The sequence below is a fragment of the Netta rufina genome, assembly GCF_964035555.1.
Source record: "Netta rufina genome assembly, chromosome: 17".
NCBI classification, from domain to species: domain Eukaryota; kingdom Metazoa; phylum Chordata; class Aves; order Anseriformes; family Anatidae; genus Netta; species Netta rufina.
Window position 1 is genome coordinate 7,289,245 of NC_140141.1, and position 23,327 is coordinate 7,312,571.

The following is a 23,327-nucleotide window of genomic DNA, read 5'->3' on the forward strand; positions in this document are numbered from 1 at the left end:
CTTTTTGGAAAAAAAAAAAACAAAAAAAAACAAAAAAAACAAGTAAAACGAGAAGTTCAAGTGAGCAGAGTTCCTCAGCGATAGGATTCCTTTGTGGTAGCAATCACATTTATTTCTAAAGGGACTTAAATGAAATATTGACCGTTAACTATTCACAACGCTGGGTACATTTTAGGGAAAAATCAAACCAAAAAAAAAGGAAAACCAATGTCTGCAAAGAAAAGAAAACTTAACTGCACCACAGGTACTATTTTAAATCCATAGCCATCATCAAATCTCATTATCGTTTAGCTTGCTAATTAAAATAAACTTTGAGCTCAGTACAACTTGGCAACTCAGTGAAAATAAATAAATGAAATCCTATGGCTAACTGGAAGAAGCCAGGCTCCAATACATCGCTCGGAAGTGTGCCTGTGTCAGCTAAAGGCTTGTCCATACGAACACTGCCAGTGTTTCAGCAACGCAGAGGAGCTCGCTGCAGGACTCTCTCCAGCACCAGCTCTCACACAGCAAAGAAATTCTGCAGCCGAACTTTCAAGAAGGCTCCCTCTGCCAAAACCACCATGTGTGCTTTTAATTAAGATCGTATAGCGAGTTGTATTGAGCACACACAAACTTGCAGGGAGTGCTATAAGAACATCAACCTCTTGGTCAAGCTGTACGTCCCCCCAAAATGCATCCCCATCGGAAATCGTTATTCATTGCGTGTGTACGTGCACAACACGTATCCTACACTGGGTAAACGGCCAAAGTCCAGAAAGTATTTTCAGCATCAGAAAAATACCAATACTTGCAGGCTGATGTCATCAAATACATTCACTTTTAGCACTATCTGAATGCTGGAAGGTAGATGTTCAGTATATTTTCCTCAATAAAAATGGCTCTATATATACCAGTTAGTTTGATCATTAGCAAAAATAAAATTAGCTCAGAATAAAGTAAGCCTCATCTTTCCTAAGTGTCAAATCCAGTCTTAATGTAAAAATTTAAAGAGTATTTTCTCTCTTTAAATTTTGATTAAGAGAGTTTACTACCCTTTAATAAGTTAAAAAAAAAAAAAAAGTAGCTTTAAGTTCAGATTTTTGTTTTTATTATTTTAAGGCATTGAAATTTTGTAGACTTTTTAAAGTCCCTTTCGAAAGTCTCTTCTTAACCAATTTCACCATTTGTTTGTGGACTACTCTTCCTTTTTGTCATTTTGGAAGCTGCTGGTTCTGCCTTTTGTGTCTGTTCTTTGCCAAATTAAGTTATCCTGAGACATTTATTTACAACAACAAAGATCAAAAGTTCCAGTGTCCTTACATTAAAGGAGTCTTCTTTCCCCAAGAAAATCATGCATGTGTGTGAAAACCCTAACAATGAATTATTTATCTGCTAAGAGATAGTATCCTAGGATTACTTGCTGGCTGCATTAAACTGGTAAGTGCTCTAAATGGTGCCTTTCTCTGATCGTTTCAGTTGGAATAAGCTCAAAAGAAACAAGTAATATGTTCCTTGTGACTAGTCACTTCAGGCTACGATTAAGCATATAACTCAACCTCTTACACCCGCTTATTTTCCCTTTTTCAGTATAAAGACTAAAAATAAGATCAAATGGGGTGATTTTTAAAGTCGGGAAGTACAAGCATAACATTTCTTACGCTGTTTTTCCTACTGAGCAATAGGGATTCCGTCATATTAATAGCATTATACGTTCCTAAAACTGGATCCTAGTTGGCAAGACAGGCTCCATGGCTGCAAGATCAAGGAAAAAAAAAAGAACTTCTGAAGCACATTAGGGGAAGAAATTTCCAGAACGCATTTTTTTCTCTCTCATGGTACCACTAGAGCAAAAAGGGCCCATGTTCATTTCCCTTCATCATGTTATTTGTCAGTATTTATTTATTCATATCTAAAACATTAATTGTACTGAGTAATAGATAAGGTGATGTACAATGACATTTTTGCAGCATAAAAATAACAATTCCAACATGAACTTCAACCAAAACTTCTCAAACTCACTGGCTATGCCTACACTCGCAATTAAAAGAGGCCAGAGATCATTTTCCACTCCAAAGAAAAACTTGCACTGCTTGACCTGTGACGTGTAGCCAAAACCCTTCCCTCTGCCCTGTCCAGGAAAGGGTGACCGTGTCCCACGCCCACGTGAAGAAGTCCTGTTGTGTGCCACCTGTGCATGACACCCAAGCATCACTTAGGAAGATGCTGGCAGCCCTGGCACAGCCGTGCCAGTAACCAAGCTGACAATTTACCAGCGTAAAGCTCACATGCCAGACCTCAGCCTAACAGCCAAGTCGTCTTTGATGGGCTGCCATGGGCATACCGGCCATTAAGGAGAACGTCCGTGCAAGCCTCTCCTCAGGCCTGATGCAGAAGCTGCCTTTGGCAGCGTGCCTGGAAGGCCACAGGGATCATCCTGCCTTTGAACAGGGAAGGGAAAGGGGAACGGCACCGCACTGTACGCTGCTAAGTGCAGCACGAAGTACAGTCCATGAGAACCGCAGATCCTTGCAGAGGTTTGCCCACTGTGATGCTCCACCACCACCAGGTTCTAACAAAACAGCCTTCCTACCTCTCAAGTAAGAACGCAGACATTTTATCAACGCCCAAACCAAAATTCACATCCACACATTGCTGCACGACTCGAGTGGATGACAGGATTGAGAAACACAGCCTGCAGGGTTTAACCAGATGGCACCCTGTTTGACAGAAAATGGGTAAGCCTAAACAATTCGGATATTTTGTTCTCCACAACCATGTCTTCTACTCAATAAACAAAAAAAAGAGACATGCTTTTTCAGACATGTGAAGACATCTGAAAAACGTAAGCCTTCCTTTCTCCTACTTCACACCACCCACCAGCCCAGCAGCTGATTTTTCCACTAACTGAAAACCAAGCGGCACTGTTACAGAAGCATACTCCAGTCTCAGTTTCTCACGTTTAATCTCGGAGTGTTTAAAATTAAGTGCTCTTTCCCTTTTTACTACCTACTACCTAATTACGATCAACTGGCAGAGGAGGAGGAACCGTACTTCTGAGCCACCGCACTCCGTTACGACCCACGGCGCGCTGAAAGCAGCCACGGGGCTCCGCTCGCCTACCTTGCAGCAGCCAAAGTCCATACCACTAAGCGAGCAGGAAGCACCGGGGCTGTGTTTGCTTTTGGGGTGAGCAGGGCTGGCTCAGGCTACATCCCCCGGCGGAACCTCCGGCTCTTCCCGACGCTTCTCTCCCGCAGGAGCCGCACGCAGCGGGCATTTCTGCCCCAAACCTGCAGCTTTTCGGTCCCCGACCCAGCCGGCAGGGCGGCGAGATGCTGGGGGCAGCCCCCGGAGCGGCGTTATCCCCCCGTTATCCCCCCGTTATGCCCCCGCGGACACGGCCCGTGAGGCGCAGCCCGCGGCTCGCTGAGGCCGCCCCGCGCCCAGCCCTCCCCCGCCGCCCGCCGTCACCTCACGGCGCCCGGGGGCCGGGCACAAAATGGGCGACGGGGAGGGGGCGGCGGGGCTGGCACGGCCCGGGGGCGGCACGGCGGGCCCTGAGGGAGGAGGAGGAGGAGGAGGAGGAGGAGGAAGGGGAGGAGGAGCCCGGGCCGGGCGGGAAGGGGCTCCCTGAGGCGCTGCGCGGCCCGAGCCCGCCCCCCAAGCCCCGCCGCTGCCCGCCACAGGAGCGCCCCCCTCCCCCCGGCCGGGCTCGGGGCCGTGTGGGCCCGGCGCTTACCGGGAGCCGCCGCCTCCTCCCCGCTGCTGCGCGCCGCGGGCCCGGGCTGAGGGGAGCGAGAGGGGAGGGGGGGGATGGGAGGGGGGGGGGGGGCCGGGCCGCGCGCGCCGCCGGCGGGAGGCGGAGGGGGGGCGCGCAGGGGGCGCGCGGGCACGGCACCGACCCCTCCGCCCCGCCCCTCCCCTCGCGGGCGGGGACGCCGCACTGCGCAGGCGCCAACTCTCCCCCCCCCCCCCCCCCGCTGCCCACTGCCCCCCCCCTCCGGCGCCAAGCCTCGGCTGGAGGGGAGGGGGCGCGCGGTCAGGGGTGGCGCATGCGCGCAGCCAGCCTCGCGCCGCCTGAGGAGGGGGTGGCCGCTGAGGCCCCTGGCGCGCACCTGAGGGGGAGGCGGGAGCGGGGTCTGGGGGCTTCGCCCCGCGCTAGCCCGGCGGGGCAGCGTTACGTTAATTGCGTTAATTGAAGCCTTCCGTTGGAGAGAGGGGTAGGTGAAGGCGGTTATAGGGAATGGCTGTGTCTCCTCAGATTACAAGAGCTGTGTGAATGCAGATTCCAGGCTTGTAGCTCCTTCCCGAAGGCCGACGGCTGTGGCTCATGGCCGTGAGGGACGTCTGGCTGCTGTGAGCAACGAGCGGCTGCAGCTCAGACACCCAAATCTCAGCGTTGGCGCTCTGGTGGGAGGCGTAACGCAGTCTGTGTTTACGGGCATGGGCTGCAAAGCGCTCTGAGCACAGCAACTAAGAAAATGTGCTGATGGGACACATCCCGTGAAAGTTTCCCCGTCAGGAGTTCTGTGGGCTCAGGTCCTGGTGTAAAGCCTCTCTCCCACCAGCAATTCAGCTGCTTTGTCAAAAGAAACACTTTGGTACGTGATTGCATCACAGCCTCTCCCCTGAGGTACATTCCTTCCTCGAATTCATAGTGCTGCAGATCGGTGAGGACAAGTATAATTTACAGTCCCCTTGTTATCATGGGTGAAATTTAATTTTTAATACTGTAAATTAAAGTACATGACATCTAGATTTCATTAGAGTTCATTTTAAAATTGAGAGGATGTTTGCTTCCAGATGTTACAACATAGTTTGATTTACTTTGTGAGGAAAACATTCTTATTTATCTATTTATGAAACCAGTCTTTTATTTAGACGCCCTTCCCAATCCATTTCTCTCAGTCTGCCTCTCTTTAGCTGGCAGGGATTAATTACCCTGGAAGGTTGCTGCACGGGCACGGTTGGCTTGTTTGACAAATAACAGCTCCTTTACACTTCAGTAATATTTCTGATTTGGGGTTTGAAACAAGATGACCGGTGCCATTCCCTTTGTTTTTTTTCTGATCCATGGTATGTTCCACAAGATGTTGTTTTGTGTTTTCTGTGTTTCTGTTTTTGGAATGAATCTTAAGGGTTATTGGGGCCAGCAGGACTAGAAGCGATTGTCCTTTGTACGTGACACTGGTGAGACCACTGCTCAAGGGCTGTGTTCACATTGGGCCCCCCACTACGAGAAGAACATTTTGGTGCTGGAATGCATTCAGATGAACAACAAAGGGTCTAGATGACAAGACGTATGAGGAGCAGCTGAGGGATGTGAGGTTGTTTACATGTAGACTGGAGGCTGAGGGGAGACCCCATTGCTCCACAACTACCTCAGAGGAGGTGGTAGTAAAGTGGGGGGCAGTCTCTTTTCTCTGGTTACAAGTAATAGGACACTAGGAAACAGCCTCAAGTTGTGCCAGGGGAGTTTTAGATTGTGTACTAGGAAGAATTTGTGGAGAGGATGTGGCATTGGACCGGACTGCCCAGTGAAGTGGTGGAGTCACCATCTCTAGGGTTGTTTAACAGGTGTGTGGACGTGGGGCTTAGGTTCATGGTTTGGTTGTGGACTTGGTGGTGTCAGGTTGATGGTTGGATTTGATGACCTTAAGGATCCTTTCCTACCTAAATGAGTCAATGATTTCCATGACAGCATTATTTCTGTATTAGGGAATGTGAAAAATGTCTGTAATTGTTTTGTGCAATGTATTTCTCACAGCCCGCCAAGTTCTGCTTTCTGTTTTCTAGCAGGAAACAAAATGTGGTTCATTCAGCTCAATGAATTAATGAGCAAGCTGCTCAATGACAATGCATATACCTAATACCTAGTTCAGGAACTTAAAAGGACACTGAAAAGAAAAAATAAAAATAAAAAAATAGTGCAGCACTATATCCTATAATGTGTGCAAGAGCATTCCAACTGTCTGTTAGGAAAACTTTCTCATTGTAGTTATGCAGTGGATTAGATTGCCCAAGAGGATTACAGAATCTCCATAATTGGAGGCTTCTAACAAAGAGCAGACAAATGTCTCTCTCGGGAGCAGGGCAGGTACAGCCGATCCTGTCTCAGACCAATTGCTATATCCTGCAGGGCTTCTGAGCAGCAGCTACCTTAGGGCAACCTGCCCAAAGCCACAGGAAACAATGCAAGTATTGCCTGGTAAATTAAAAGCCACCTGCTCAGGAGTGGGCTCTGCAGCAATTTGCAAGGAACATGCACTGTTGGGCACTCCTGTGTTGTTCCCCACCCTGCTCCAGCCTGAAGTTTTAATTCTTTCTTGTTACAGAGAAGCAGTTGCTGTAAATGGCTACCAGTTGAATTTGCTCAAGCTTGTGCCCTGAGATTCAGCTCACGCCAGTAGCTGTGCAGCTCACCCAGGGTCTTCAGATGGCAGAAAGGAGCTAGGAGCAGCTGAGAAGCACCCACCTGGTAAGCAGTGAAGAGCTTGATGCAGTGTGAGCATGGCTGTGCAAGCAGAGACCCTGGTAAGGAGCTAGCACTAGGGATAGGACACAACACCTTCCAGGCTCACTCACAAGTATCCTGGTAACATTCAGTGTGGTAGAACTACAGAGGTAGGCTTTCTAATTGAGGGAGGGTCATTTTGCAGAAGCTATCTGAAAACCGTTTTGAAATTACATTATACGGATATGCCATGGGCAGGAAGTATTAGTAATACTCTCTGAGTTTCCCCTTCTTTTCCCAGTTTAGGGGTGGGCATGACGCATTTTTTCTTGACCTGTATCTCATGTCAGTGTAGCTTTAACCACTCTATTTTTTTCTCTAATTTGGATGTTGTGTTTGAGACGTGACCTTGTGATCCCAATTGGATGCAAAACAGTTTAAGAACTTTAAAGTAGATATTTATTTTAGAGGAGTTTATATTTTATACTAAATTTGGACTTTATTAAAACATAAATGTACTTTAATTACATTAATTATTTAAATAACATTTTATTTAAATAAAGCACCGAGAGAACTTGATTTAAATAACGGATTCAATTTCCACATTGGTTACCACCAAACGCTAATTTAATGCAATATTTAAAGAACTGGAGGCTGAAGCTGATTTCTTAGCAAATATGTAAGTACAGCTAACATGCTCTACACACAGATGTAAAGTGTTGGGGGTTTGAGACTAGCTGCATTTTGAAGGAGTTTTCCTACAAAAGGATTGATACAGACCTGATAACGTACCATTTTGCTTAACTACTTCCCTCCCTTCCACACAAGCTGTTTGTGTATGTCATAATTGCTTTACTTTAATTCGGCAAGAACCCTGTACTAACCTCTAGCTTTTATTTAAGTAAGACAGCTTTTACCTTGTAAAACATGAAATGGCTTTCATTTTGAAACCCCAGTGGTAATTTCCTTACCTCTAGCAAACTCAATCAAATGCAATTGACACATTCAGTTTAATGTAGGCCCAGTTTTTAATTAAATAAGACCCAAAGAACCTGACAAACATAGATACAGGAGATTTTATTTAACATTGTGTACAAAGAAAGGCTACAAATGCCTTAGACTTTTTTCTTCCCCCAAGTACAGTTTTTGTGTCCCTTTTTCTTACCACTTATCTCAGAATATTAAAAAAAAAAAAATCCTGAATTACTATTTTTCCCCTTTTTTCCCCCTTCCTTTTCTTCCTCTCTTTGGGCCTAAACTGAGAGATGTTTAGCAGTACAGTTTCAACACCTTTCAGGATTAAGCTATTAGGATTAGGTTTTCTTTTCAAAAACAGAGCACTATGATACTGAAGCACTGACAACAGCAGTATAAAATGTCAAAAACAGACTCTGTAACATGGTAGAGTTAAAACAATGCCAACAATATTAACTCTGAAGAAATCCAAAATTATCCAAACAATAACAAGTTGTTTTTCTTCTACACCTGATAATTTAGCACTAATTATATAATTTAATTGTATTTATATTTAAATAAATAGTCTTATTATCTCCTTTCATTGGAATTCTTCATGGATTATAAACACTTGTAATACTAGAGATAAGAACAAACTACACAACCTACATAGGCAAGAGAAGGCTTAGTTTTATGTTTTTTGCTAGACAGACACAGAAAGGACAACATTTTCACAGTGTCCTGCTGTGAGCTTGTACTTAAATTCACCATTTCATTGTGGTGTTCTCAGTCATCTCCAACAGGATGATTCCTTACCCTCTTTTTGTTGCCTTGGATAGTTCATAATCACTTTCAGTACTGATATCCCACCTTTTGAAAGATCTGGTCCTACACAGGTAAGTTTTATCCAGGATTCCAAATTACTTAGCAATTCTACAGGTTATTGTATATTACTCTGAAGCCTGATGTAAGATTTCTCCTAGGCTGTGAGAAGCAGTAAAGAAGAGAACAGGGAGTGAATGCATTGGAAGAGGCTGTTGTGAAGCAATGTTCTTCTGCTATGGCAGCATTTACATTGCATTACTGGCATATGGGAGAGTTTTAAGGTATACATCAGTTTTCAGCTACTTCTGTGATCCCTAAGGTTAGCGTAATCCCAATTTCTACCAAAATGGGACTAAAATGAAGGAAATTTGAGCTTGTCTATTTAGATTGAGTTTTGATAATTCAATTAGGCACTGTAAAGGAGGAACTGGATGAGTCTTATCCCGTAATTGCCTTCTGGGCCTCGCTTAAACTGCCCCAGGGGAGATATGAGCCTCTAAGGACCCAGGCCATCTGCTCACTGGTGGGCTCCACCCATTGTGACACTCCTTTAGGGTTATCTGCAGGAAGCAGCTATATTTTCTTCCATACATCCACAGGGACATAAACTGGTCTTGTAACATAAATCATTTTGCAGATTAGAGAAATGATTAATCTGTAGAATGCCTTGGAATCTCAGAACACCTTACCACTGGGGAAAGAGACTGCAAATATTACGCAAACAAAAGCGCTTGTGGAAAATCCAAAAATAATTCTCCATTCTGATGAATAATTTTGACAAGATGATTAGAGCATGACTGCAGTTACAACCAAGCAGTAAAGCAAATACTTCTGCTAGGCTTGGGCACTCTGTAATCATATTAATTCCCAAATAAGCTTGAACAGGTGAAAAGAATAGAATCTTATTTATATTTGCAAAACAAGCCTGCACAAGCCCAGAGCTTCAGCAGTACTCGGTACATTCTGTACCAGAAGACTGGAAATATTTTAGTTTCCTCCAGGAATAGCCCTGCTATAAAGTGAACCTCCTGCTGCGGTGGTTCTACAGAATAGAAGACGTGGTTGCTGTTGGAAAAGGAGGGGGTCTTTCCTACTGAAAAGTGAAACCTGACAGTGGAAAGATATGACGTGGCAAGTATTTACATGGGTCACCTGCATGCTTTTACAGGGGTCTCCTCCAATTCTGCTATAACATGGAAACACAAGGAGAATCAACAGTGGTGGCAAATTAAGCCATTTAACAATTTGCTAATTCTTGGCAGTAGCAATTACGTATTTGCTTCACCTAGAAGGTCTAAATCTAGTGAAGGAGAATCAAGATAACACATACGCTCCAGTTTGCTTTGGTCCTTCTGTTTCAACCATTTTATCACTACAGTATGTTGTGGTATTTTAGCCTTGCAGCCCAGAAGCAGACTTTTAGCTTAAACTATATTATAACTTCCTGGTTTTGTTAGCATTTTCCTTTGCAGGGGTGTTTCACCTTTGCTAACACATGGACTCTATTGCTTCTCCCTATCTATTGCCACAGGGGAAAAATGCAGAGAGCAGGTGATAAGCTTTGCTTTCTTACCACTGAACTGTGAATTTTTAGTAGCAGAAAAGGATTGCAGCACATCAGAACTGGGAGGCTACAGTGGCCAAATTCCTAGCGTTCCTATATTAATGTTTATTTACTGGCAAGATAGTCTTTGCTCACAGTTATCTGAGGCACAGGCCTTCTTCTGTAACTTGAAAGGAGAATTTGTGTTCTATACAGTTCCAGACCATGTAATCCGAGTGATTCCTAATTATACTTTTTTTTTCCAGTTGTGTTATTTTTCTTCCTTAAAACTTTGTTAAAGAATAATTATCAACTGTGCTTGGTTTAGAGCCTCTGTTGATTTTAAGGATGATGCATGTACTTAATTGTGAACATTCATTTCATTTTAGTTCAGAATGGAGAATTGTTAATACTCACATGAAAGCTCCAGCATCTCAGTTGCACATACCCTATGTTAAAGGGAGCGGACAGTATCAGATTTATTTTTCAGACTACAGTACTATCAGAATGTTAGCAAAGCTTACAAAGAAAAACATATCTGGACTACAGATTTAAGAGGGAATGAACAAATTTCTGACTTATTAACTACACCGAAAATTTGATTAGTCTGATTGTATCCTACTTGCCTTTTCAGATTTTTCTTTGAGGAACAGAATGAAGCAAATCCCTTAAATCTAGCATGAATGTATGAATCTTATGTTATTGCAAGTCCCTGTATTCTTGAAATAAAGTCAAAAGGGAATGGGTAGAGGCTGTTCTTACAACATTTTCCATTTCTTCCAAAAATGTTCGTAATAACGCCTCAGTAGATCGACAAGCACTGAAACAAAAGGAAGGATTAACCGGTGAGGAATCAGAGAGGGTTGGTTTGTTGTTTTTTCCCATCATATTTTAAGTATCCTTAAAAGCCATGTTGGTCAATTTACATTTTATACATACTTGAAAGAATGGCACATTAAGATAAAGAACACGTTGTCATGCCTTCCAGTGTTACAGGGGTGACAAGCAAATCTGGAAATCCATGTATGCTTTACAGAACAGTACATTTGTTTAAATAAATTCATAGAAAACTAACATAAACAACTGTAAAACACATTTTAAAACAGGTAAAATGAATAAACTGTAAAAATACTGCATCTCCCATAAACATACTCTGTAGTTCCACCACCTAGTGGCCAACAAAAAATGTTGCAGTTTTGCTTCATATGGTGCATGCTGATTGCCTCCGATTAGCAAGTGAAAGTCACAATCAAGGCAGGCAGTGGGCATCAGCAAATATAGTGAATGCACTGCTGTATTTTGCCCTTAGCTGATACATTAAAAAATAGCAGCATTAAAATACAGCCTGAAATAGCTTAGCTACTACCTCAACTTGTTAAAATTGTGCAAGAATAAAGAACACCAGCAGCATTTTAATGGATGTGTTTCGATTTGGTTTCGGACACTCTTCTCCCATAAAAAGCATACATAACACAAAGCTAAGGCTGACCTAGTAATTGTTACTTCTTGACCGTCATTAAAACTCTTTCCCTTAGTTTGCTTTTTTACTTTTTTTTTTTTTTTAATTTAAAAACCTCAGTGTTAAAAAAAAATCCATGAGAATTTTAAAATAGTTTCTAAATGCCAGGAAATGGATGCTTACTCCTCTCCTTAAACTGGAGATACACAGTCTATTCTAATCACCTGAAATTTTTCTGTTGAAAGTTTTAATGTTTCACACTGACGTAACTGAAAGTTACATTTTTAGGTCTCTCCAATACACTAGAATCAGTGTGAATATAAACTTCCAGTGCACATTTAAAGGGTAATGTTTTGCTAGTTTGCTCATGTTGTTTATATTGTACCTTTTAATGTAGAAAATGGAAGAGCTGGGTTTTCTGACACAACTCACAAGCAAATACATAGGTGTAGAAATCAGAAGGCTTTCTCGAAAGCCAAGTTTTGCAAGTCCCTTTATGTATAAATATGATAAGGCTTATTAAAAACACAACAAAGTTCAAAAAAAAAAGCACACCCACAACATCTCTGGGAAAAGAAAATAAAAGCCTTTTGGAGATTCTTGATTTCTGAAAACATAAGTCTATTTGAAAAAGCTTGATTGCGAAATTAAAAAAAATTCAAGAAATCAATTATCATATTTCAAATCAGTCCACGATTCCAGCATTAGCAGTAAGATGTGCTATCCTTTCCAGCCCAAAATTACCAGCTTTGGGGAAAACATATTCATACTTAACAGAAATAATTAATGGGTTAAGTTAAATTAACTTTTTTTCCCTGATCCACATGCCTGCATGTTAGATAACGTTACATTAGAACTGAGCATTGTAATGAGAGACTAAAAGCAACAACCTGTAACAGTAACCAATGCAAAAGCTATTTTCTCATGGTTACATACTATAGATCAGTAATATAATATTAAAATTAAATTCCTATATAAATAAAAATAAAAAAGTTGGGCAAAAGTAAATTGGCACAGTCATTATGGTATTGCTTTCCAGTTTCAACACTGCAAAGAGCAGCCACAAATTCTAAACACCAAAAGGAAAAGGCTATCACGCAACCACCTGGTGTAATTTGTTGTTTTTTGTTTGTTTCATTTGTGTTTTTTAATTTTAATTTTTTCTTTTTAATGAGGTCAACAACCGTGCTACTGCATCAAATATACCAAACAACAGCTTGGAATGGGTAGGTATGCAGCTAGCAGTCAAAGGATTGTTACAGAACTGCTATGGAAAAATGAGCACAAATACATAAAACCCAAACCACAGAGCGTGGTTTCCTGGTCTGCATGACTTAAGTCAAAATTTTGCAAGATTGTGACTAATTTTTACCTTCAAAAAGGCAAAAAAATAAAAAATAAAAAATTTTAAGCCTTCAAGTTTGCTTGCCTTCATTCCCTCCCTCCCCCAAAAAGCACCTCCTACTATAAACATTTTTTCTGTTTTCTGGGTTCAGAAGTTGGAATGTAGTGGAAATACATACAATAGAGAAGGAATTTCTAGTTGTACATTACATTACAAAGAAGTTTGCTCCCAGACCTAAGAAGGGATACTAAGCAATATTAAATTCCTATAAGGATCCTTACAAAGCATGCAAAATGTTGATATACTCACAAAATTGGAATTTCTCTTTGTTCCTTTTTGAATTTGCAACTTCACAGTACAATAGTTTCTAATATTATGCAGCAGTCAGAATTACATTGACTACAAAACCATTTCCCTTCCATTATTTTTTTTTAATTTCCATTTGTTTGAAACTCTTTTGTCGTGTTTTTGTTGTCTTTGTTTGTTTGGGGTTTTGTTTTTCTAATTGAGAGATTGCAGTTTACTCATCAGAAAACATGAAATTCAGCATAAGGAGGGTTGCTTTCGTCATGGTATTTCCACTCAAATGATGTTGACACCCTAACAATACCAATTACTTCTTTCAAACTCCATCCCTCCCTCCTTCTTCCCTTGCTGATTCCTTCCCTCATCTTTGAGCTGCTCTTTTCTTCTTGCCAGGGTGACGGATGGTTGCCGCTAACTGGATGCTGCATAACTGGGTAGGAAGTAAAGGGGGCTGGAGTACATTATGAAAATGGAATAATTCATACCTCCCCCAAGATGTTTGGCACAACTGCTTCATAGCCAGAACACTTTGCTCTGGATTAAGCAATTAGATTATGCTTTCAGTTCCCTAGACAAATACTGCTGCCCTTTACGCCTATGTAACCCCCGTGGCTTTGACCAAGTTAGGCAGGAAAACACAAAGCTAGTATTTAGCTAGACCTTTTGTACTGCTGTATGTAGTTCCACAGAAATTTCTTCACTGCTCTTATTTAAAACAGGGTTGAAGTTTCTGAAGAATACATGTGCATGCTACTGGCTAGGTTGTCCATAAAGTACATTCTGACATATTTTATCAAAGTATTTATATCTATCAGAAAAAAAGACTTGGAGAAGCAATGTACAAAGCCTCCAAAAATTCAAGTATCAAAACAAACAAACAAAAAAGCTGTTATGATAGAAGTTTGGAGTAAGCAGCCAGCCAACCTGATAGCCACTAATAATTTGTTTTGTCCAGAAATGCTTCAATTATTTTTGCAGTGATAACATCATTTCTTTGGAGTGTTGGAAATTAACAGCCTTCTCAATTAATTTTCATTAAGTTTGGCAGGGTCTAAGGAATTCAGCAATCCTCTCTGTATAGTATTGCTCCTGCTTTTATATGCAAACAAACAACACAATCACAAAGCACCGACTCAAATCCTCCCTGCCTCTCTTTAATTTGATGTATTTATTTATACTGTAACATCGTTGGGTCTGGGTCCCTTAACCCCCCCCCCCATCCAAACATCTGAAGTGCAACGTAGGTGAGAGCAGGGCATCTCCTTCCCTAGAGTTCGTATAAACATTTGCAGGGGAAGGGGTGGGCGAGGCAAAAAAAAAAAAAAAAAAAAGTTCTAGTTGTATGCAAAACTGTTCCATTTCTTTAGAACCCTGTTCAAATCAAGACTTGAATTTCTGAGGAGAGAATCTTAGATCCCAGACCCTTCCCTTCTCTCCTCTTCTTGCAAAGCAATGCTATTTTTGTGGCCTAGAACAGTACTTTAAAAACAGCAGTTATTAAAGACACAGTTGTGATAGATCTTTTAACTCCCCCTCACCCAAAAAAGGGTATCCTATCAAGTGGTCCAGTAGAAATCTCGAAGTTTCTTTATGATAAATCCATAAAATGAGGAATACCTTCTGTCACATTCCCAACAAGAATAACAGCCACACTCTGTGGTGCATTTGTTCAAGTGTCTATTGCTCCTTCTAGTGGAGATTCTGCACAGCTCCATCTCCAGTTCAATTCTTTCTACTGATCAAAAGTAGAGAGATTTTTCTCCTTTCTCTTCAGCTTGTCTCTGGTTAACAAACAACAGAAGCGCTGAGGACCATAATTCCCCAGGACAGGAACAGGCCAGAAATGTCTGAAGAAACACCAGTCTTCTTTTTCTCTGGAGAGGCAGATTTATGCCAAGAGCAGTTTTTTTTGAGTCCTGTTGGTATCACAGGCATTTACACCTCTGTGGAAAAGAGAATGCTTTGTCTCTTGCTGTCTGGGGTAGGGATGGTCTCTAGCTGCAGGAAGTACAGAAGGACTTGAACCTGGAAAGAGAAAGAAAGAGGTAAAAATAAACCCCTTTTAACTCATTCTCATCCTGGGTATTTTGGATTTGCTATCATTCAATAAAGAAAGTACAAAACTTGCTGACGAGCTAACAGCTCTGTGCTCCAATTCTCTGCACTGCCTTCAGAAGGCAGCAAGGGCCAAAGCTGAATCTAGCAAGAATGTTTTTTTTGTGTATCAGTGAAGGTGGCTTATGTGTTGAGGAGCATCGTGGAAAAAAAACAGACCATCCCTTTATCCTAGGCTAGAAATACAGCACTGTGTGACAGTTCTCAAAAATCTTTCTATACACTAACAAAGAATGCAGGACGTGCGTGTTGTGACATTTTTGCATGTAAAGCTGTGTTAGTACAGATGCAAACTGAACGGCCTGAAAAAACACAGTTCTATAAACAGTCTAAAATGTCTGTGTTGAGGTGAAAGTTATTTATGTTTCTAAAAACTTCACTGAAACACAAAAGACAGCTGAACCACGCCTTGCCAGAGGACTACAGTTTCCCAGCGACTGTCTTCAAAAAATTCAATAGCAGATTTAGCATTTTACCTGGGACATGACTTCTAGTGACCAACTATCAGTCATTGTTATAGGCTGGGTTGGGTTAGCAGGGATTTTACTGTCCTTCTCTGAAGGTCTGAGCAGTGTTGGTCCAAAGACAGTTGCAAGATTATGCAGGGACATCTTGTTGATACTTTCCCTCTCAGCAACCCTAGGAGAAGAAAAATCAGGCAAGGTGGATCTTTATAAATATCTGACTTTGAAAGTGTCCTGAAGTACAAAAACATATTTATTCCTTTTGTAAAAATTTTAGGTGTAGACATTCAAGCAAGCACTCTCTCTGTATGTCCCCAAATTAACTGTATGCATAAGCATTTCTTTTGATTTGACAGCCACAGTCTTAAGCGCTCTACAGACACAGCTTACTTGGGAAAGAGACTGGTACTTATTATCTGGTCAGACAAAAATGGGATAGGAATAAAGGAATGTTTTTCATGCCAGTTTTCTAAGTGAGCAGCTGAGACACCTAGGGTAAAAAAATTACCTAAGGGCACAAAAGTCTGCAGCAGGAACAAGTCAAACCCAAATTTCCTGGAATTTAATCCAGAACCTCAGTTACAAAATCATCTCTCATCTTTGCAGTGACAGTCTCTGGTGTGTACAATACAATGTAAATTAGAATGCTGTGTATGTATTAAACACATCTATTTTATTACTATCAAACGCATGGAATTTTTTTTCACAGTTACTACCAAATTACAAAGACATAGACAAGATCAGAAAGACTGGTCTAGGCAAGGAACTGACAACTCCAGTTAGCAGAAGGACAAAACTGGAATTCTAAAGACATACCATGTTAGATTGAGACACCTTTTGAGACAGGACTCACAAGTGCTTAAACACAGACAAAGCTTTCCAGGTTACACTAAAACCTTTCCAGATGCAGGTGCAGTTTTACAGAGATATTGCGGCAGGAATTTGCAGTTGCACTAGATAAGCTCTGAGACTTTTTTATTACCCCTTTCCTTCAGTTCTAATCCTTCTGGTTTCAGTGAGAATGGAATTCAAGATTTAGTGCTTCACTAAACAAGCATGTGACAATAGTTACCTGATGAGCATTCACAGCAAATCTGCAAATGATTCTTTATTTGCCTGATTCAGTGCATATTCAAAGAACAGGCTCTACTTTCCAAAATAAGGTTGTTTTAAGCATTAAATATGTATTTAAAGGATCCAAATATTACCTTTTTAGATGGTCCAAAAGGAAAAGGAATGTCACAAGGTTGGGTTCTGGAAGTGATAACAACAGATTCAACATGCAGCTTTCCTTTGCAACAGGATCTGAAAGTGCTACAAGACAGAAAATAATAAAACATTACCATTGGCAGTGAATGAGAATTTGACTGTGTACTGGGTCTGGCTGGAATGTTAACTTTCCCAGCAGCCCATAATTTACTGCATAATTTACCAAACCAACAGATATGGATGGTCCTGAACAGGCTACTTGCATCACGAGTTAGAAGGTCAGAGTTGCACTGGATCTTTTCCCTTTATTTCTTAGAGGGGTAGAAAGAGAATCCTTTTCCCTCAAGCAGTTCAAATGCTTTCAGACATTTCATTAGGATCTTTTCATTAGGATGTTTTCCCCTGCATTAATGTATTGCAAGGTATATCCCCTCCAAAAAGGGCTTCCCTGGAAGACTGAATGAGGAAAAAACAATACGCATAACCTCAACAAGCAGGCTGTCATTCTATTCTTAACCTGCCCTTCAGAAATCTCGACATTTTCAACTTATAAAAAAGCGTGGTGATTGCCCATCATCAAACCCAGTGCAAGATATCATTCCAGAGCTCATTTCTGAGCTCCATTTCATTTCCCTTACAGCTTGTTCCAGGCTTCTATCCAACATTATCAATATGTTTTTTGTACTGCTTCAGGAGCAGCCTCCTACAGGAGAGTGTCTTTAACACAGATGCTGGTTATCAAAGGTTATTTCTGCTACTACCTACCAATGCCCTCCGCAAAGTTGGGGTACAGTTCATCGGTAAAGAGTGGTTCAGGTAGTTCTCGGAAGTACAGTTTCAACGTGCCTGCAATGGCATTAACATCCATCTCGCTCATCATCACTGACACATCCTTGTTATCTGAAAGAGGGAAGAGGGGAAGTAGGGTAAATAAACTGCTGGCCTTGCATTTGCTCCTTTGCTTGCTTTGACTCTCTTTGTTTATCCATTGTCTTTGCCCAAACAGCTGAGATTTTTCCTGTTTACATTTCTCTGGATTAAATGAGCTAACTTCTGATAACTGAGAAGTGCTGCACAAATGACTGCAAACAATTTCCAGCTTAAAGTTAACTAGAGGGAAGTTCACACTACCCAGGGTTAGTTATGCTGCGCCAGCAATGGGCCTGATCTGGAACAGGCTCTGCATGACTATATTTATATGCACTTCAACTTCTTGTTAATGACCACAGTTGTTATTCCAATTCTCTGTCTCAAATAGCTTAGAATAAGAGACTCTGAGGCTGTCTAATTCCCCATTGAGTGTAGCTAAAAAACACAGGCAATTCAGGGCTTGCATTTCAGTTCTGATGCTAGTAAGAACAACAAAACCACCTCCTTTGCCAAAAACAAACAGGTCAACCAGCAGAGCCAGTGCTGGTTTCATGAAGGTTAGTGCAAAACAGCATTTAATGTAAATGCAAAGAAGTTGTTTGCAAAATATGAAACACCCTTACTTTACTTGCACTACCGAGGATTCATAAATCAATTGTTTTAGTAGCTTAGGGGGATTGAAAAGAAAATGCAGGAATGAAGAAATTTCACAAGCAAACAAACGACAATGAAGAAAGTGCAGAAAGGGTGAATTCAGGCACCAGGCCTAGATCTCAGGACCACTTGCATCAAGAAGAGAGCTCAGTGGTCCTTAGGTCACCATGTGAGGACTGGAATTAGGGCAGAAACTTCACTTTTTGTACCACAGCGATCTGGAGGTGTTTCATCTGCCTGGTTTTGGATGCCTTTTGGGACACACATGTCATTCCTTTAAACGCAGAACACTAAGGAGCACTTTTCTGCACAAGATCAAGGAAGGTTTTACAAATACCAGTATCTGATTTTATAGTCTGCACACATCAATCTAGCCACAGAGTCAAGAAAAAAAAAAAAAAAAAAAAAAAAAAATCAAGAGCCCTGACCTTACATCTCCATTTCGGTAAACACCCTGTTCTTCCCAGCCAAGCTTAGATTTTTTTTTTTTTTTTAATTTTATATTTTTCTGGCTTCCTTTCACAAAACATTCTCAAACAATTTCAAGGATTTCTATTAATTTGGAGACCTCACAGCAATAAGGAAAACTACAGCTTCTGATTGCTGCTGCTTCCCCTGAGGAAGGTATCTGCCATTTACAAAGCCTTGGCAAGGCATGCAAACCCACCACATCATGTCTGCTGGGAGGAATAACAAATGTGTTATTTGGTATGAGGATCCATCCTGTTGTATGTCTTCGGTCATATCTGTAGCTGAAGAATATTAATAAAACATGCAGCCAGGGTTAAAATGATTCCCTGTGAGAGAAAATCTCTACCTCTTAATGCTTCTTGGGGAACAGAAGATTTAAAATAGCACAGCCATCTGACAGGGAGCTCATGCAGGTTCTCACAGCACAAAGGAAAACATCAGACGCAAATACTTACTGACATCAAAGGCAGCTTTCAGAGCCTGGATATCGGTTGCAACCCCAGAGACACGGTAGATGCCCACCTCCTCCATCCCACGTCGCTCTATCTCCTCCACACACTGGCGCACTATGTAAGGCACCTTTGATCTCTCTCTCCTTAAGGAAGCCAAATAGAAGAGTTCAGTGCAGCCCATGCCCTCAATTCCTGTTACCTCAGCCAGCCAAGCTGGCTGAAATCACCCTGAGATCACCCCCGCCGCTTTGCTGTGCGGACCTCTTCTGAACAATAGGGTGGGAGAAAGTCTGAGCAGGCAATCAAAACCGAGCTGAAAAACTCCTTTTTGAAACTGGAGAGGGTTTTCTGAGTTCTCAGCCTGGCTCTGGCTGCAATGCAGCTGCCCAGAGTGCTAGAGCCGGGCCCTAGTGCCCCAGGAGTCTCCCACTCGGCCCAGGTAATCTGAGGATTCCCAAACAGCCCCACGCTACATAGCAACACTGGTGCTTTCAGATTAATGCAGTTCCAGAGGGAGGAAATACCACACTTCCCAAACTATTTGATGGAACAAACAGGTTTCTTCTGGCAAACAATTCATGACAAAAGATCAGGGGTTAAAACAATACAACAGGATCCAAAGAACTTGAACGTTTCCGATTATGGAAAGGAAATATCACTGTGTAGTGGCTCTGGAAATTTGTGACCAAGTCAGCTAACTACTGACTAAAAGGGCAAGGGGCATTTCCGGAACTCAGAGAAGTGATATGCTGAAAGTAAACACCCTGGGTTTCCAAGGCTGTGCGCATGTTGTTTTTTGACCCATGCAAAAAATGCAGCTCACAAAACGTCCGCCATCTCCCTTCTGCAGCACCAGCCATCTGCACTACTGCCCAAGTGAAGCAGACTGTACTGACAAATCCCTCAGTGGGGTAAAGACAGGTGCAACCCGCTGGCTAATTGGCTTTCTAGCAAAGCAATAAGGAGAAATTCAACCCATCAGCTCACTTGGTGACAATAGCAATCTTGACCCCAAAGACCCCCGTCTGCTTCCGTGACGGCATCCTTTTCAGGCTAAATTCTCGACTGGTAAACTTCACCGACAGCTTCACTTCAACCTGAATAAAAGAGAACAGCTGTTACATTTCAAACAACATTTTCTTTTTTTTATTTTTTTTTTTAAATGTTGCAATGAATAGCAAAGAAATAAACCACATCAAAGGTGCAGAAACAGTGCTAACTTCTGCTTTCTGTTCTTACCCCATTCATTGAGATGACTGTGCGCTGCCAGTCTTTGTCCTGCAACGCCTGCGGGTCCAGCTGAAAAACATGGAAGTTACCATGAGCTAGGAACAGAACTGGGACAAGTCAGCTAGCCTGAAAGGCTTCTGCAAGTGAGCAGAGCTCTACTACTTCCAATGTGTCATTTCATTTCCACAGGAAAAAAAAACACACATTCCAAGGTTTCTCAGGTTTTGAGTAACAGGATGCTCAGATATTGTGCCATTCTCTAAGCAGGCTGATAGCTCATTTACATGGAAAATCCAGCAACATGCGTGCAGTATCTGCTCAACAACAAAGGAAAGCTCCGAGAGAAAAATCAATATATGAAAGCTAATAACCTCACATTTCAGAGACAGGAAGACTGCATTTATTGCTGCAGTACATGAGTGGACAGCCAAATTTGTCCCATCCCAAAGGGCTAGGAGTCAGCAACGGAGAAGCATTTTTGAAAATAAGTCTGATTTGAAATAGAGGAAAACTATTTGTTTCCCTCTCTCTCCCAAGGAGCTAAGGGTCCCCATAAGTCAAGAAGGATCTCCTTTGCTCTCCAATTTCTTTCATAAAAGAGGCTTTGAAATTAATTTTCAAGGTTCAGAAATGATATCAGACATTGAGGATTTGTATGTGTGTACCTATACACAGGAAACCCCTTGTCTGTGCGTGCATGTATACTTGTATGCTTTACTTCAGTTTGGGAAGCCTTCTCATAGTTTCAACCATCAAAGAAGTTCATTAAACGTAAGCAGTGAAGCATTCAAAGCTGACATGAAAAGGCTATGACCTTTTGTATCAGTTCTCTTGTACTGAAAAGCAGAACTTTTGTGTAATTTGTTAGTTAAAAAAACTACAAAAACCATCCACAAACATCTGCTCCAAATATCTAGAGAAGGCAAAGAGTTATCTGTCTCCTCTTTAAAAAACAACTTTGTCTTTTTCATTAAGTCTAATTCTGTCTGACCTGTCTAGGTTTACAATAGAATTATCACAGGAATGCCAGACGGACACATATTCCAAAAAAAAAAAAAAAAAAAGAAAACCCCACACCTTACAGTGGACACAAAAAGGGCTCTGTATTAAGCTCTCACATTTTTATGTTCTGTAGTAATTTGTAAGCTTTAGATATTGGGCATTTAAAAAGTTTGAATTCATTCAAATGTCATTCATCACAGGACCATTCAAAATTCATTCATCACAGGGCCAGGCCCTCTTTGCCCCTTGCGCACAAGCCTGAAGGAAGACAGAAATCTGCTACATCACAAAAAGGAGATGGTGAAGCTCATGAGCATCACGCATGAAAGAGAGATCACGGCTGCTGAACAGCATCTCCTGCAAGAGCTGCTCCTCCCACAGTACCATACAAAGCTCCAAATACATGGCAGAAATCAGATGCTGCAATCTGGTCTCAACTGGGGAAAGTGGACTGCAGTCTTCTAGAGACAGCTGGGGTTGGATGAGTGAGAAATTATTGTACTGAAATAAAAAGCCAGACTTAAGAACTTTATAGCTCTTGGCTATGAAGCTAATAGCTTCCAAGGAGGACTCTGTTCCACTGAATTCAGAAGACATAACAACCCTACAGTGAGACAAAGAGAAATATAAAGTAATCCATACAGAGACAAGTAACTTTAAACAAACCAAACCTGTGTCAGGTTCTGACAGCGAACGAAGCCAGCTGAAACACAGAAAGCCAGCCCAGGAATCATGGCAAGCTGTCCCACTTTGACCTGCCTATTATTTTCACTTCACTTTGAGCACAGAGGCAGGAAGAACACCTGGCCCTGCTATTTCAAGAATTCACTAACTAGAAACATGTTGTGAAGCAAAGCTCTGAGCTCCCATTTTCAGCCTTGCTTGACCTCCTTTGAGTGGCCAGTTGCAGGCTGGGGAGCAGCTGGCTCAAGCACTCAGACCTAACCCAGCAATTCCAGTGCTGGCTGAAGAGTCCAAACACATCCAATTTTGCTGAAGAGCAGCACTCAGCTCAAGCTACACTGGCAAAAGAGAAAAGAGCTTCCTGTGGGGGGGACTGCTATCAGCACCCAGAACCCAGCCAAAGCAAGCAGACTTCAGCACCTCCTGAGATGGCTTTGGGACCCTTGGCTCTGGAACACCTGAGGCACGGTAAGAGTGGAAGGAGGCAGCTGCTCTAGACTCTGTGTTGGGAATTTACTGTTATCAGCAAGCAAAGACACCAGGGCTATTTCTGCAGCACAGTTCCTCTCTCTTGCAAAACCCCATACAAAAGCAGAGTTCTCTGCAGGGCAGAAGTAAAAGTTGAAACAACGGCAGCTCCTGTATATTCTGGGAGAGCTTAGATGCAAGCACGCTCACACTTTCTTTCAATTCATCGATAAACGAGCCCAGTGCTGCTGTCAGCTACAGAGATGACACTTCCCACCACCCCCTGCACCACTTCCCCCAAAAGACAACCAGCAGAGAGCAAAGTTTCTCCCCACTTGCTCTCACCACACAGCCCCCACGAAGCAACAGACGAGCGAGTCAGGCCAACCTTATCTCCGCGCACTTTGTTACGGACGTGAGCCCACAGCGGGATGCTGCCAGCACACACCAGCCTTCCTGTCGAATTGGACCGGTTCCTGTAGGTGCAATTGTGGCAGAAATTCCTGAAGACCTCTTGTAAGGAATAGTCTGCGACCAACAGCTCCCACATTTTGGGACTGCAGAAAGGTCCCCGAGGCCAACGGGCAGCAGTGCTTAGCTTCAGCGCCTCAGCAAACCCAAATAACAGCCTGCTTGCCAAGAGGGTTTGCTTTTAACTCTGGCGGAACAGATCCGCCCCCGCCACTGTGGCTGGCCAAGGTCCCTACAAGTTGGCTAGAATCTAGGCTGTTCTCCCCTGAATTTCCGTGCTGGAAGTTTGGTTCCTTTCAACTACTGCATTCTTTCCCAGAAGCGAGAGGAAACCATTTCTGAAGTGTTTGGTTTCCTATGAAGAGGAAC

General features: G+C 42.3%; 2 protein-coding genes across 5 annotated transcripts in view; both read right to left on the reverse strand.

The window, feature by feature from the left end:
- Nucleotides 1–3,844, reverse strand: part of SPECC1L (sperm antigen with calponin homology and coiled-coil domains 1 like) — a 69,985-nt gene extending 66,141 nt beyond the window's left edge. For 2 of the 3 annotated variants that reach the window (XM_084297480.1, XM_084297478.1), the window contains exon 1: nucleotides 3,722–3,844. The gene's annotated coding sequence lies outside the window, so the exon portion shown is untranslated. Of the gene's footprint in view, nucleotides 1–3,102; nucleotides 3,227–3,721 lie in introns of those variants that run through there. The other variant, XM_084297479.1, reaches the window with a different exon arrangement.
- A 3,466-nt stretch (nucleotides 3,845–7,310) lies between these two features.
- The window catches only part of BCR (BCR activator of RhoGEF and GTPase), a gene marked incomplete at its 5' end in the record, with an annotated part of 104,227 nt that continues 88,210 nt past the window's right edge, over nucleotides 7,311–23,327 (reverse strand). For both annotated transcript variants that reach the window (XM_084297408.1, XM_084297407.1), the window contains 7 exons: nucleotides 7,311–14,893; nucleotides 15,460–15,622; nucleotides 16,656–16,761; nucleotides 17,422–17,556; nucleotides 19,107–19,246; nucleotides 20,091–20,200; nucleotides 20,343–20,402. In XM_084297408.1, the coding sequence (XP_084153534.1) occupies nucleotides 14,804–14,893; nucleotides 15,460–15,622; nucleotides 16,656–16,761; nucleotides 17,422–17,556; nucleotides 19,107–19,246; nucleotides 20,091–20,200; nucleotides 20,343–20,402 (804 nt within the window). In that variant the 3' untranslated portion in view covers nucleotides 7,311–14,803. The remainder of the gene's footprint in view (nucleotides 14,894–15,459; nucleotides 15,623–16,655; nucleotides 16,762–17,421; nucleotides 17,557–19,106; nucleotides 19,247–20,090; nucleotides 20,201–20,342; nucleotides 20,403–23,327) is intronic.